Below are 14,833 nucleotides of genomic sequence, written 5' to 3' on the forward strand. Positions count from 1 at the left end.
TTAAAGTTCTTCAAGGTGTCCCGTTTGAACCCCTTCATTCCATTGATATTAAGCTGTTATCTTGGAAAGTTCTGTTTTTGATGGCTATTTCCTCGGCTCGAAGAGTCTCTGAGTTATCTGCCTTACATTGTGATTCTCCTTATCTGATTTTCCATTCAGACAAGGTAGTTCTGCGTACTAAACCTGGGTTCTTACCTAAGGTAGTTTCTAATAGGAATATCAATCAAGAGATTGTTGTTCCATCACTGTGTCCTAACCCTTCTTCAAAGAAGGAACGATTCTTGCATAATCTGGACGTAGTCCGTGCCCTGAAGTTCTATTTGCAGGCAACTAAAGATTTTCGTCAAACTTCTTACCTGTTTGTCGTTTACTCTGGACAGAGGAGAGGTCAAAAAGCTTCGGCTACCTCTCTCTCCTTTTGGCTTCGTAGCATAATATGCTTAGCCTATGAGACTGCTGGACAGCAGTCTCCTGAAAAAATTACAGCTCATTCCACTAGAGCTGTGGCTTCCACCTGGGCCTTTAAGAATGAGGCCTCTGTTGAACAGATTTGCAAGGCTGCAACTTGGTCTTCACTTCACACTTTTTCAAAATTTTACAAATTTGACACTTTTGCTTCTTCGGAGGCTGTTTTTGGGAGAAAGGTTCTACAGGCAGTGGTTCCTTCCGTTTAAAGTTCCTGCCTTGTCCCTCCCATAATCCGTGTACTTTAGCTTTGGTATTGGTATCCCATAAGTAATGGATGACCCGTGGACTGAATACACTTAACAAGAGAAAACATAATTTATGCTTACCTGATAAATTTATTTCTCTTGTAGTGTATTCAGTCCACGGCCCGCCCTGTCTTTTAAGGCAGATCTAAATTTTAATTCAAACTCCAGTCACCACTGCACCCTATGGTTTCTCCTTTCTTGTCTTGTTTCGGTCGAATGACTGGATATGACATGTGAGGGGAGGAGCTATATAGCAGCTCTGCTTGGGTGATCCTCTTGCAACTTCCTGTTGGGAAGGAGATATAATCCCATAAGTAATGGATGACCCGTGGACTGAATACACTACAAGAGAAATAAATTTATCAGGTAAGCATAAATTATGTTTTTCTGGGGATAATCTTAGACTCTGTATCTATGAAGATTTTTTTTTACGGAGGTCAGTAAAGTCAAGCTTCTGGAGGCCTGTCTCTTTTCAGTCCTCTGTTGTCCATCAGTAGCTGTATGCATGGAAGTAATTGGTCTCATGGTGGCATCCATGGACATTATTCCATTTTCCCGCTTCCATCTGCGACCTCTACAGTTATGTATGCTCAATCAATGGAGCGTAATCCACTCGGATCTCTTTCAGTGGATAGTTTAGACTCAGACAAGGATGTCTCTGTCTTGGTGGATCTCCCAGGACCTTTTGTCTCAGGACACTTGTTTCCTGAGACCTTCTTAAAAGATTGTGACTACGGATGCCAGCCTGTTAGGCTGGGGAGCAGTTTGGGGCTCCCTAAGAGCTTCAGGGACTTTTGGACTCAGGAGTCTGCCATTCCTATAAATATCCTAGATTTGAACACAATTCTCTATGCTCTCAGTATGACCTCAACTGAGTTTTAGTCCGGTTGATCAGATTTCAATCGGACAACATCTCCCCGGTGGCTTATATCAACCACCAAGGAGGAACTTGGAGCATGTTAGCTATGAAGGAGGTGACTCGCATTCGTCAGTGGTCAGTCTCACAATTGTCGTCTCTCTGCCATTCATATCCCAGGGGTGAACAACTGGAAAGCGGATTATCTGAGCAGGCAGATCTTTCATCCAGGTGAATGGGCTCTCCATCTGGAAGTTTTCTTGATGTTAACCCTCTAGTGCTGAGTTCCAGAGCTGGATCTGATGGCATCTCGTCTAAATGCCAAGCTTCCAAGATACAGAGCAGGATCAGGAGATCACCAAGCAGCTCTGGTAGATGCCCTGACAGTGCCATGGGATTTCGGTCTAATTTATCTGTTTCCTCCGGTTGTCCTCCTTCCTTGGATGATGGCTCGTATCAAACAGGAGCAGGTTTTTGTGATTCTACTAGCTCCAGCGTGGCCTCGCATAACTTGGTTTGCAGACCTAGTGAGGTTGTCGTCATTTCCCCTGTGAAAATTGCCTCTGAGGAAGGATCTTCTACTTCAAGGTTCCTTCCTCCCTTCGAAATTTAGTCTTTTTAAAGCTGACTGCTTGGTGATTGAACGCTTAGTCTTGTCCTGAAGAGGTGTTTTTTCTGTGAAGGTTATTGAGACTATGGCCTCTAGTTATCAAGCCGTCGACTTACTTGCATTCGACGGCACCAATACGCTTGCCTAAGAACACCTAACATTGCTGCCACGGACCTGAATACGCTCTCCAAAATTATCAAGAAAGCTGTCAAAAGCCACGCACCAAGTATGGAGCGATGAGCAGCGGACTGTTGTTAACTAACAGTCATTGATCTTGCTGCTCTTCGGCTTATTCGCAGCTTTCTTGGTACCCTGTCACCAAGCACCCACACTATACTATACTGTTTTACCCCCTAAACCGCCGTTCCCAGAGCCCACCGCACCTCTAATAAAGTGTTTAACTCCTAAACTGCCGTTCCCGGAGCCCACCTACATTATATGTATTAACCCCTAAACCGCCACAACTAAAAATGTTTAACCCCGCTGCCACCTTCATTATATTTATTAACCCCTAATCTGCCCCCCCACACCGCCGCCACCTTCATTATATTTATTAACCCCTAATCTGCCCCCCCACAACTCCGCCACCTACATTAAATTTATTAACCACTAAACCTAAGTCTAACCCTAACACCCCCTAACTTAAATTAATCTAAATAAATATTCATATCATTAAATAAATTATTCTTATTTAAAAATAAATACCTATAAAATAAACCCTAAGATAGCTACAATATAACTAATAGTTACATTGTAGCTATTTTAGGATTTATTTTTATTTTACAGGCAAGTTTGTATTTATTTTAACTAGGTAGAATAGTTATTAACTATTTAATAACTTCCTAGCTAAAATAAATACAAATATACCTGTAAAATAAAACCTAACCTAAGTTACAATTACACCTAACACTACACTATCATTAAATTAATTACCTAAACTAAATACAATTAACTACAATTAAATAAAATTATCTAAAGTACAAAAAACCCCACTAAATTACGGAAAATAATTACAAGAATTTTAAACTAATTACACCTAATCTAATCCCCCTAATAAAATAGCCCCCCAAAATAATAAAAATCCCTACCCTACACTAAATTACAAATAGCCCTTAAAAGGGCCTTTTGTGGGGCATTGCCCCAAAGTAATCAGCTCTTTTACCTGTAAAAAAAAAAAATACAATACTCCCCTAACATTACAACCCACCACCCACACACCCAACCCTACTCTAAAACCCACCCAATCCCCCCTTAATAAAACCTAACACTACCCCCTTGAAGATCACCCTACCTTGAGACGTCTTCACCCAACCGGGCAGAAGTGGTACTCCAGACGGCCAGAAGTCTTCATCCTATCCGGGCAGAAGAGGACCTCCAGACGGGCAGAAGTCTTCATCCAGGCGGCATCTTCTATCTTCATCCATCCGGAGCGGATCCATCTTCAAGACATCCGACGCGGAGCATCCTTCCAGGCCGACGACTACCCGATGAATGAATATTCCTTTAAATGACGTCATCCAAGATGGCGTCCCTTGAATTCCGATTGGCTGATAGAATTCTATCAGCCAATTGGAATTAAGGTAAGAAAAATCCTATTGGCTGATGCAATCAGCCAATAGGATTGAAGTTCAATCCTATTGGCTGATTCAATCAGCCAATAGGATTGAGCTCGCATTCTATTGGCTGATTAGAACAGCCAATAGAATGCAAGATTAATCCTATTGGCTGATTGAATCAGCCAATAGGATTGAACTTCAATCCTATTGGCTGATTGCATCAGCCAATAGGATTTTTCCTACCTTAATTCCAATTGGCTGATAGAATTCTATCAGCCAATCGGAATTCAAGGGACGCCATCTTGGATGACGTCATTTAAAGGAATATTCATTCGTCGGGTAGTCGTCGGCCTGGAAGGATGCTCCGCGTCGGATGTCTTGAAGATAGACCCGCTCCGGATGGATGAAGATAGAAGATGCCGCCTGGATGAAGACTTCTGTCCGTCTGGAGGTCCTCTTCTGCCCGGATAGGATGAAGACTTCTGGCCGTCTGGAGGACCACTTCTGCCCGGTTGGGTGAAGACTTCTCAAGTTAGGGTGATCTTCAAGGAAGTAGTGTTAGGTTTTATTAAGGGGGGATTGGTGGGTTTTAGAGTAGCGTTGGGTGTGTGGGTGGTGGGTTTTAGGTGTAATTAGTTTAAAATTCTTGTAATTATTTTATTTTCTGTAATTTAGTTTTTGTTTGTTTTTTGTACTTTAGATAATTTTATTTAATTGTAGTTAATTGTATTTAGGTAATTAATTATAGTGTAGTGTTAGGTGTAATTGTAACTTAGGTTAGGTTTTATTTTACAGGTATATTTGTATTTATTTTAGCTAGGAAGTTATTAAATAGTTAATAACTATTCTACCTAGTTAAAATAAATACAAACTTGCCTGTAAAATAAAAATAAATCCTAAAATAGCTACAATGTAACTATTAGTTATATTGTAGCTATCTTAGGGTTTATTTTATAGGTAAGTATTTATTTTTAAATAGGAATAATTTATTTAATTATAGGAATATTTATTTAGATTAATTTAAATTATATTTAAGTTAGGGGTTGTTAGGGTTATACTTAGGTTTAGGGGTTAATACATTTAATGTAGGTTGCGTCGGTGTAGGGGGGTCAGATTAGGGATTAATAAATCTAATGTAGGTGGTGGCGGTGTAGGGGGGTCAGATTAGGGGTTAATAAATTTATTGTGGGGGGGTCAGATTAGGGGTTAATAAATATAATGTAAGTGGCGGCGGAGTCCGGGAGCAGCGGTTTAGGGGTTAAACACTTTAGTTGCGGCTGGGTCCAGGAGCGGCGGTTTAGGGGTTAATAAGTATAATGTAGGTGGCGGCGGTGTGGGGGGGGCAGTTTAGGGGTGTTAGGTGTAGACGTTCCCATAGGAATCAAAGGGATATCGGGCAACAGCGAACCTAAGCTTTCGCTGCTGTCAGACTCCCATTGATTCCTATGGCATCCACCGCCTCCAGGGAGGCGGATTGAAAACCAGGTACGCTGGACCGGGAATAGTGGCGAGCGTACCTGCTAGTTTTTTGATAAATAGCAAAAGTAGTCAGATTGTACAGAACTTGCGTTCGGAACATCTGTAATGACGTAACCATCGATCTGTGTCGGACTGAGTCCAGCGGATCTATGTGACGTCACTATTTTCTACTTTTGCCGGTCTGTAGGGTTTGATAACCACAGCGAATCAGGCTTGCCACAAATACGCTGTGGAATTCCAGCGTATTTGCGGTTGACAGCTTGATAAATAGAGGCCTATGTTTCAGGCTTGTTTCTCGCAAGATTTATTATAAGGTATGGCATAGGTATCTTCATTGGTGCGGATCTAGGGATTTTTCTTGGAGTCAGGTGAGAATTCCCCGTATTCTGTCCTTTCTTCAGAAGGGCCTGGAGAAGGGTTTATCAGTATCCTAAAGGGTCTGTCTATTCTTCTGCAGAAGCATCTGTCAATTTTGCCAGATGTTCAAATCTGTTGTCAAGGCTTTGTTTAGAATCAGGCCTGTGTTTAGGTCTATTGCTCCTCTTTGGAGTCTTAATATGGTTCTTTAAGTTCTGCCGCAGGCTCTATTTGAGCCTATGCATTCTGTTGATATCAAGTTATTGTCATGAAATGTTTTTTTTTTCTGCTGGCAATTTCCTCTGTCCATAGAGTTTCTGAGCTTTCAGCTCCACAGTGTGATTCTCCTTATCTTATTCTTGATGCGGTTAAGGCGGTTTTCTGTTCTAAATTAGGTTTTCTACCTAAGGTGGTCTCGGAACGCAATATCAACCAAGAAATTGTTGTTCCTTCATTTTGTCCTAATCCTTTGTCTTAATTGCACAATCTGGATGTTGTGTGTGCTTTAAGGTTCTATTTACAGACCACAAAAGGTTGTCGTCAATCTTCTGCTCTTTTTGTTGTCTTTTCAGGTAAATGGAGGGGTCAGAAGGCCTATTCTATTCTCTCCTTCTGGTTGAGAAGTGTTTTTCATTAGCTTATGAGACAGCTGGACAGCAACCTCCAGAGAAAATTACGGCTCACTCCACTAGGGCTGTCGCTTTCTCTTTGGCCTTTAAAAATGATGTTTCTCTGGAACAGATTTGCATGGCGGCTCCTTGGTCATCATTGTATACTTTTTCCAAATTTGATGTTTTTGCCTCAGCTAAGGCTTCTTTTGGGAAGAAAGTTCTTCAAGCGGGGGTGCCTTCTGTTTAGGTTTGCCTGTCTTGTGTATTCCTCCCTTCCATTCTGTGGACTCTAGCTTTGGTATTGGTTCCCACTAGTAATTTAATGGATTTGTGGACTCTCCATGCCATTGGAAAGAAAGCATTCTTTATACTTGCTTGATAAATGCTTTTCTTTACTGGCATGGAGAGTCCACGACCCGCCCTTATTTTTAAGACGGCTTTTTGTAATTTTTCTAAACCTCGGGCACTTCTATACTCTTTGTGTCTTCTCTTTCCATAATTCCTCAGCTGAATGACTGGGGATTGTGGGTAATGGGAGGCTACTTAAGGCTTTGCTGGGGTGTTCTTTGCCTCTACCTGGTGGCCGGGAGTTGAATTCCCACTAGTAATTGAATGGATTTGTGGACTCTCCATGCCAGGAAAGAAAATAATTTATCAAATAAGTATAAATTATGTTTTTCGTGATTTAGCCCTTTTTTCTGCAGTAAAAGTATTTACGGGAGTTTGTTAAAAGCATTGTCTGCTTATCTTTTGTCTGCTGTGCATATTAAATGTGTATTTTTGGGATTATTAACATTTACTAGGTTTATCCCTTTCTTTCTACAGTAAAATATGATAAGAGATAAGATAAGCAGACATAATGCTCATAACAATATCTGTCTGCTGTGGGTTTTAAATGTGTGTTTTGGGGATTATTAACATCTACTCAGTTTATCCCTTTCTACTGTAAAATATGAGATAAGATAAGCAGACATAATGCGCATAACAATATCTGTCTGCTGTGCGTTTTAAATGTGTGTTTTTGGGATTATTAACATCTACTCGGTTTATCCCTATCTTTCTACAGTAGACGTGTATTCTTGAATTTGTCATAGGCATTATGTTTATCGGATTTTTGTCTGCTGTGCATATTTAAAGTGAGTTCAGGGATTTTTATCATTTACTCGAGTTATGCCTATTCTTCTACAGTAGAGGTATATACTTGATATTGTTATAAGCATTATATATTTGCTTATCTTATCCTTTGCTGCTATGCATTTTAAATGTATGTTTTAGAGATTAACATTTCATGTTTTGTCCCTGTCCTACAGTAGAAGAAGCATTTTACTGAAATTGTTATAATTATGTCTGCTTATCTTCATTTTTCTTCTACGGTCCTTATTTGTGTTGTTTTTAGGGATTGTTAGCATTTCAATGTTTTATCCCTTTCTTTTATAGTAGAAGTATATCTTGACTTGGTTATACACAGTATTTCTGCTTATCTTTTCGTCTACTGTACATATTATTTTAAGGAATTTTAACTTCAACCAAATCTAGATTCTCTGAAGCTGACTACTTGGAGATTGTAACGCCTAGTTTTGTCTATGCAAGGTTTTTCCTCGTAACCTTTGCACATAAGGTTTGGTGCACATACCTTGACTGGTGAGAATCTCGGGCTTTACTTTGGCGTAGAGCGAGTATACCCTGTATTTTGTCTTTTCTCCAAGAAGTCTGGAGAAGGGTTTGTCTGTCAGTTCTCTCAAAGGTCAGATTTCTGCCTTTTCTAATCTGTTAAACATGTGGCCGACCTGCCAGATGTTCAGTCCTTTTTCAGGCGCTGGCCAGAATAAGGCCTGTTGTTCAAACCTGTTGCTCCTCCTATGAGCCTTATCCTGTTCTTAGAGTTCTGCTCAGGCTCCATTTGAGCATATGCATTTTATTATTAAATTGTTGTCTGGGATAGTTTTTGTTCTTACTAGCTATTTTTCTACTCGTAGTATCTCAGAATTTTTGGCTCTACAGTGTGATCCACCTCATCTTACTTTCCATGCGAATAAGGTGGTCCTTTGTAAGATTTCTTTCTACGGTGGTTTTGGACCTTAATTTCATTTGACTTTTGTAGTTCGTTCTTTGTATCCTCATCTTTCTCAGAAAGAATGTCTGTTATTCAACCAGGATGTAGTTTGTGCTCTAAATTTCTATTTCTAGTCTACTAAAGGTTTCTGTAAATCTTCTGCTCTTTTTTGCAGTCTTTGCTCAAACGCAATTGTCTGACAGCCACCTCTTCTACTCCTTTCCTTCTGGTTGAGGAGTATCATTCGATTGACTTATGAGACAGCCGGGCAACAGCCTACTGACAGGATTACGGCTCTTTCTACTAGGGCTGTTCTCTTCTTCATGGGCTTTTTAAAACGAGGCTGTTTTTGACTCAGATGAGGCTTCTTTTGGGAGAAATATTTTTCAAGCGTTGGTGCCCTCAATTTAGGTCTGCCTGTCTTTTTTTTTTTTTCTCCCTTTTCCATTCTGTGTCATCTAGCTTGGATATTGATTTCCACTAGTAATTAGAATGGATTCATGGACTCTCCATGCCATTGGAAAGAAAACAAAATGTATGCTTACCTGATAAATTATTTTCTTTCCTAGCATGGAGAGTCCATGACCCGCCTTTGTCTAAATAGGACAGCTTATTGTTTTATTTTTCTAAACTTCAGGCCCCTTTATACCCTTGGTATCTTCTTCTCTTTCTGTATTCCGTCAGATGAATGACTGAGGGTTATGGGATGTGGAAGGGATACTTAAATGTTTTGCTGGGGTGTTATTTGCCTCCTCCTGGTGGCCAGGAGTTGAATTCCCGCTAGTAATTAGAATTAGGTAAGCATACATTTTTGTGATTATCCACAAAAAGCCTGTATGGGCTCCCCTCTCAAAATTAGCTGCCCTTGATGACAATTTAGTAAAGTGATCACTGTTTCAAGTGGTCACTTGGTTGTTTTCAAGGTTATGTACTAAAATCTTAAATATAGTTTGCCTAGCACAGGAGTATGACAATGGCTTAGCAATGAACAGAATAAACTACATAATAAAACTTTTGAGTTTCACTTCTCTTAAGGCTTGCAAATTGTAGAAGCTGTTTTACCATTGAGTTTTTTGCTTTATTTTGTTTTTGTTTTTTTATTCCTATGTTTTTGCATTTTCCCCTTTTTCCCTATGTAGCTGAAGATTGTTTTGCAGATCAGAACTTCACTGTGCCAATAGTCGTGGGAGCTGCATTGTGTGTCTTAGTCATCCTAGTGACGGTGGCTTATTTCATTGGTCGCAAGAAACACCAATCTGCTGGATATGAAAACTTTTAAGAATTACTTCACATGACTTACTCATATAAAAATACTGATTTGCCTAATTGCCATAAAAATACATTTGCCATAAACGGTATGATCCCAGATTATGCCAACCTACCACTTACCTTGCCAGCATGTTAAACAAATTGAAAGAACTTTTAAATTATATGTAGGAATGTCTTTGTCTGCATACAACTTTGCTGTTTTAATTATATTTAATTATATTGCTTAACTTTGACCAATGTATCAACTGTATAGTATATATGAATCTTATTTTTTTTTTTTATTATTATTATTTTTTTTGCTTATTGGATATAAATAAATAAAAATCAATTATTTTTTTTTATACATACTGATGTGTTTTTGTTTTTTATTTATTGTGGGCAATATGCAATTCAGTGTCTTTTTTTTTTTTTTTTTGGTGGTTTTTTTGTACCACATAAGAGCAGACTCTTTTGGCTCAATTTTGTTTCTCACAGAGTAGAATGTTCCGGAAGTATATCTCATCCTAACAAGGTCAGGAGATAGGGAGTGCAAACTTAATTATAAGGAAGCTAAATGGATCTTCCTACTAAACACTAGTCATCCCAAAGGCATCAACAAAGAAAGTGATGTAAATGTATTCATTTAAACTAAATTGATAAAAATGTAAAGAATTGCAGTAATGCACTAGTAATAACTGCCTCACTTATATATACCTATTAAACATCTTGTCTACCATATCCAATACACCCTAGGTTATTCACAATAGGTTAGTCTTTGTTAAGTAATTGTATTATGAAGGTTTTGACTATTATTAGCTCTGTCATTTCATCTGTGTATCTTTCACTAGCAATGATGTATATGTTTACTTGATTTGTTTTAATTGACTAAGGCCCCTTTAAATGGAGGCTAGATGTGCAGCTTTCAGACAGCAGTGAACAAGCATGTAGCCACACGTGAAACATGTCTGCAGTCTGACAAGCTGTAGCCCTTACCTTCTGCTAATGGAGCTTTGGCTCTATTTTTGGCCGGTTTCTCTTGCATTTATCCTTTGGATGTTTTTTCCTGGAGACAGCTGTTTGAATTGGAGATTCCTCTCCTGTTAGCCCGGATCTACTTTGGGTTCTCAAGGTCAGTCCAGCCCTGAAATATCAGGAAATTCTACTTTGAACAAAGGAAATGGCCACCCCATACTATTGTTTTGGGCTTCGTCAGTGAGGGGTAACCGGGCCATAGAACAAGCCACTGAGCTGTTGTTCGTTCCTGGCATATTTCTTTTCTTTCTGTATGAATTTGTATTATGACCCTGGGGAAAGGGTGATGGGGAAACCACATGTGGACACCTTGCACAATGTACTTAGAGGGGTATCGCTGCACCTCACTAACAAGGCCAAAATGATAGTCTAGGGTTGCAATTTCCCTTGTTCAGAGAATTGCCTGGTATTTCAGGGCTGGACTGACCTTGTTAGGTGGAATCAGACTGATCTACTTCAGGAAAGTTCTCCTCTTTGATAAGCACAATTGGGATAAAATAAGCTACTTCCCAGGTGGTAGCCAGGTCAAAGAACAAACCACTGAGCTGTTTTTTGTTCCTGACAGATTGCTTTTCTGTTTGTAGTTTCACATATTGTCAGTATTGGAAGAAAATGGTAACACTTTTTTTTTTTTTTTTTTAACTCCTTTAACTTAAGAATTGTGTTGTGATATTTAAGACCAAGAATCCATGGTTCACTGTATCTATTGACATTGGTTGATTTAAAGGAAAGTAAATTTAATTGTCTTAAAATTTACACAATCTGTCTGAATTATGCAGGTTTTATTTAGAATTTCCTATCCCTTTGAGTCTTTTTGTGCTGCATGAGATAAAACCTATATGTGTCCTGTATTTTTAAATGAAGTAAAGATCACTTCTAGTTTAATGACAAAACATTTAGTTGGAGGAGGGGTATGCAAGAAACTTAATTTCTTTTGGTTTCTTGTGTTCATATTCAGTACTGCTGACTGAGGTACATTCTCTCATGTGGAGCAGGTAGAAATTATACAGAGGCTTTCTCTACGTAAGCCTCTTCCTTGTGGGTTCTGTTTTATTTCTGATCATTTTGACTAAAGTTGCGTGGGTTTACTGTTGCTGCTTGTGTCCACTCACTCCGCAACCTATGGCAGCGCTGCACTTGGCTAGTTTGGGTCCTGTCATGCCGTTCTTTAATACTAATTCTCATGGGCCCCCAAGAAGGAAGGATGTAACCTTTGTTGTTCTGCTTCTTTTCCCTGGATCTTTTTCCAGCACCATTTGTCTTTTAATGTACAGTGCAGTCTCCAGAAGGTCCAGCAGCTAAATACATCCTTGGTGTACCTCAGGTGGATTCTTCCTATTCTTGGAACATAAAGGGACATTGAACCCAAATGTTTTCTTTCGTGATTCAGATAGAGCATGACATTTTAAGCAACTTTCTAATTTACTCCTATTATCAAAATTTCTTCATTCTCTTGGTATCTTTATTTGAAATGCAAGAATGTACGTTTAGGTGCCGGCCCATTTATGGAGAACAACCTGGGATGTGCTGTCCAGAGGTCTAAACCAAAAAAAAAAGCTTAGATGCCTTCTTTTTCAAATAAAGATAGCAAGAGAACAAAGAAAAATGAATAGGATTAAATTAGAAAGTTGCTTAAAATTGCATGCTTTATCTGAATCACAAAAAAAATTGGGTTCAGTGTCCCTTTAAGGAGAAATATTTCAACTTGCTCTAGGGGTATTGTTAAATAAAAGCTTTCTCGCATGAGCATATTCAATGCCCAAACCCTTCTCTAACAACTTCCAAGTACTTCTATAGCTATACACTGCAACAAACTACTTTGTACCATGAAGTTCATATAGAGCAGTGAAGGTGCCCTCTTGACGGCGCTAACACACATACAAAAGTGATTTTACTTTCCCGTTTCAAATAACACACACAGTAAGATTTAACTTCCTTGTGCCAGTATCACACAAAAATAGGATTTTCTTATAGTCTGCCCGTAGCATACCTAGAGCTGTGATTTTACCAGCAACTCACAAATCATTGGCTCTTAATAATACAAAGTAGTGATTTAATCCCCAACATTACGATTTGTTTCTCACTTTATTTTCATGATTAGCCCCAACAAAATTTAAGATAGATTCTGCTCTAAAAGTTTGGGTTTTTTATTCCTTATTGCTCTTAAGTACATTTTCTCAAATTATCAAAGTGTACACTTAATTCTTGTTCATTTTAAAATCTAACAGTAATATTTCTTCTTTGAGGAACCTTGCGGTACTGATGACTTATTATATCTCACTAGTATGGAGAGAAATCGCACGTAATCTTTGGGGCTTTTTTGAGCATTGTAATGTATGTCTCTTTCATATCAGAACCTTGCATAGGATAAATCCTATGGTTAATTTAAAATCTAGGCAGAAGATTTAAAAGTTCTGGAAAAACAAGTAAATCATTCCAATCACATAGTCCTGAAAAAAGAAAAACAATGGTTTGTCTACCCTGAAACCCTTGGAAACAATGGTGATTTACAAAAGGCCTAATAATTTAGAAATAAATAAAATACTCAACCTACAGGAAGATACCAACTGGGAATGGTATTAACAAGCCTCCTTTTTAACTTAAACAGCGGTGCCTTCTTACACAATCTGATTATCGATCAGAACAAGTTTGGAATTTTTTTTTCTCTTTTTTCAGTTTTTGAAAACAGGCCAATTTTATCAATTTGTGGTCTTGAAACAACAGATAAGATTTGTACACATAGTCTCTTTATTCATCTATTCATACCTTGATAACAGGTGAGTTTATGGCCCATATGGATCATCATGACTTACTTGAGACTATACCATATTCTGGTGTAGAAATTAAAAACCTAACACAGTTGTACACCCTGTGTGACAACCAGGGTGAACCGACCCTGTGCCAGTCACTTGTTTGGCACAGAACGGGTTAACAGACCCTTTCCACTTTAATTAATCTGTCGCAGTCCAGCCACTCCAGGCAAGCCTGTGACTTGAATCCTAAGGAAACCCAGAATACAATTTTAGCAAAAAAATAATCTAAAATCAGTCTTAATACTACCAATCTCTTTCAGTAATGTGGTTCAAATATTAGACAAAGGCAGAAACTTAATAATTGAATATTTATTATTCGAACAATTAGCACAATGCATTTTTAATAAAAAGATGTTAACAAGTAGAATTATACACAAGCAAACAGTTTTAAAATATAAAGGAGAAATAACAGAAAACAAACAAACAAGCACTCCCTCAACACATCTCAAGGCTTTTACTGCTGTAAATGAAGCAGCGATTCATAGAGCCAGTCACAGGTAACCATAAGAAAACCCAATGTAGGGGGTATAAACTGTTCACAGGGATATGGGAAACAAGAAAGGACTGTGGATCTCTCACCAGAAAAAGCAGTCACTACTTCTCAGTGTACGGTCTGGGTCCCCGCTCCTTCGGTCTCCTCGATCCCAGACCTTTCTCCTGTTGTTGTGTGGATGTGGTACCTGCTTTGCGGATGGAGCCGTCCTGCTCCAATGCTACACGGCTGACGTCAGACGTTCAACCCGCCAACCAAGAGGTGTTCGATGTGACTCGGTTTCGCTCCAATAACAGTGTGGCTGCCAAAGTGCCGAGGTTCAAGCTGTGTAAGTAAGAGTATAGTATAGCAAATAGACCAACGGCACAGCGATCCTCTTAAAAGCACTTATTTATTCAGTATCAGGAAAACATCAGATGCTTAAAAACGCCATTAGTAAGGTATGTCAGACAAGGCACCAATCCGTCCTACGCTTTTCGACTGTTACTGCCTTAATCATAGAAATAAAAGAGCCCTTATACTTTACTAGCTTTGGATATCTGTGCCAGGGAGGTTGGCAGGAAAAGATGGTCCCTCTCTCTGTTGGTATATAGCCTCCCATGAAAGAATGAACACTTGAAAATGTTAAAACACCCTATTCTAAATTACTAAAGTTCAAAGCTCTTTTACCTTACCAGCCCTGAACAGGGCCCTTTGCGGGGCATGCCCCAAGAAATTCAGCTCTTTTGCTTGTAAAAAAAAACATACAATACCCCCCCCAACATTACAACCCACCACCCACATACCCCTAATCTAACCCAAACCCCCCTTAAATAAACCTAGCACTAAGCCCCTGAAGATCATCCTACCTTGTCTTCACCTCACCGGGTATCACACCGATCCGTCCAGAAGAGCTCCTCCGATGTCCTGATCCAAGCCCAAGCGGGGGGCTGAAGAGGTCCATGATCCGGCTGAAGTCTTCACCCAAGCGAGAGCTGAAGAGGTCCATGATCCGGATGAAGTCTTCATCCAA

General features: G+C 39.2%; 1 protein-coding gene across 2 annotated transcripts in view; it reads left to right on the top strand.

Annotated features, from left to right (window-relative positions):
- Positions 1-14,833, top strand: part of LAMP2 (lysosomal associated membrane protein 2) — a 275,991-nt gene that overhangs the window by 213,312 nt on the left and 47,846 nt on the right. The window contains exon 9 of one of the 2 annotated variants that reach the window (XM_053699288.1): positions 9,375-9,847. The exons of the other annotated variant lie outside the window; for it this stretch is intronic. Within the exon in view, the coding sequence (XP_053555263.1) occupies positions 9,375-9,514 (140 nt within the window). The 3' untranslated portion in view covers positions 9,515-9,847. Of the gene's footprint in view, positions 1-9,374; positions 9,848-14,833 lie in introns of those variants that run through there. 2 annotated transcript variants of the gene reach the window in all.

Source organism: Bombina bombina, chromosome 1, assembly GCF_027579735.1.
Source record: "Bombina bombina isolate aBomBom1 chromosome 1, aBomBom1.pri, whole genome shotgun sequence".
Lineage (NCBI taxonomy): Eukaryota > Metazoa > Chordata > Amphibia > Anura > Bombinatoridae > Bombina > Bombina bombina.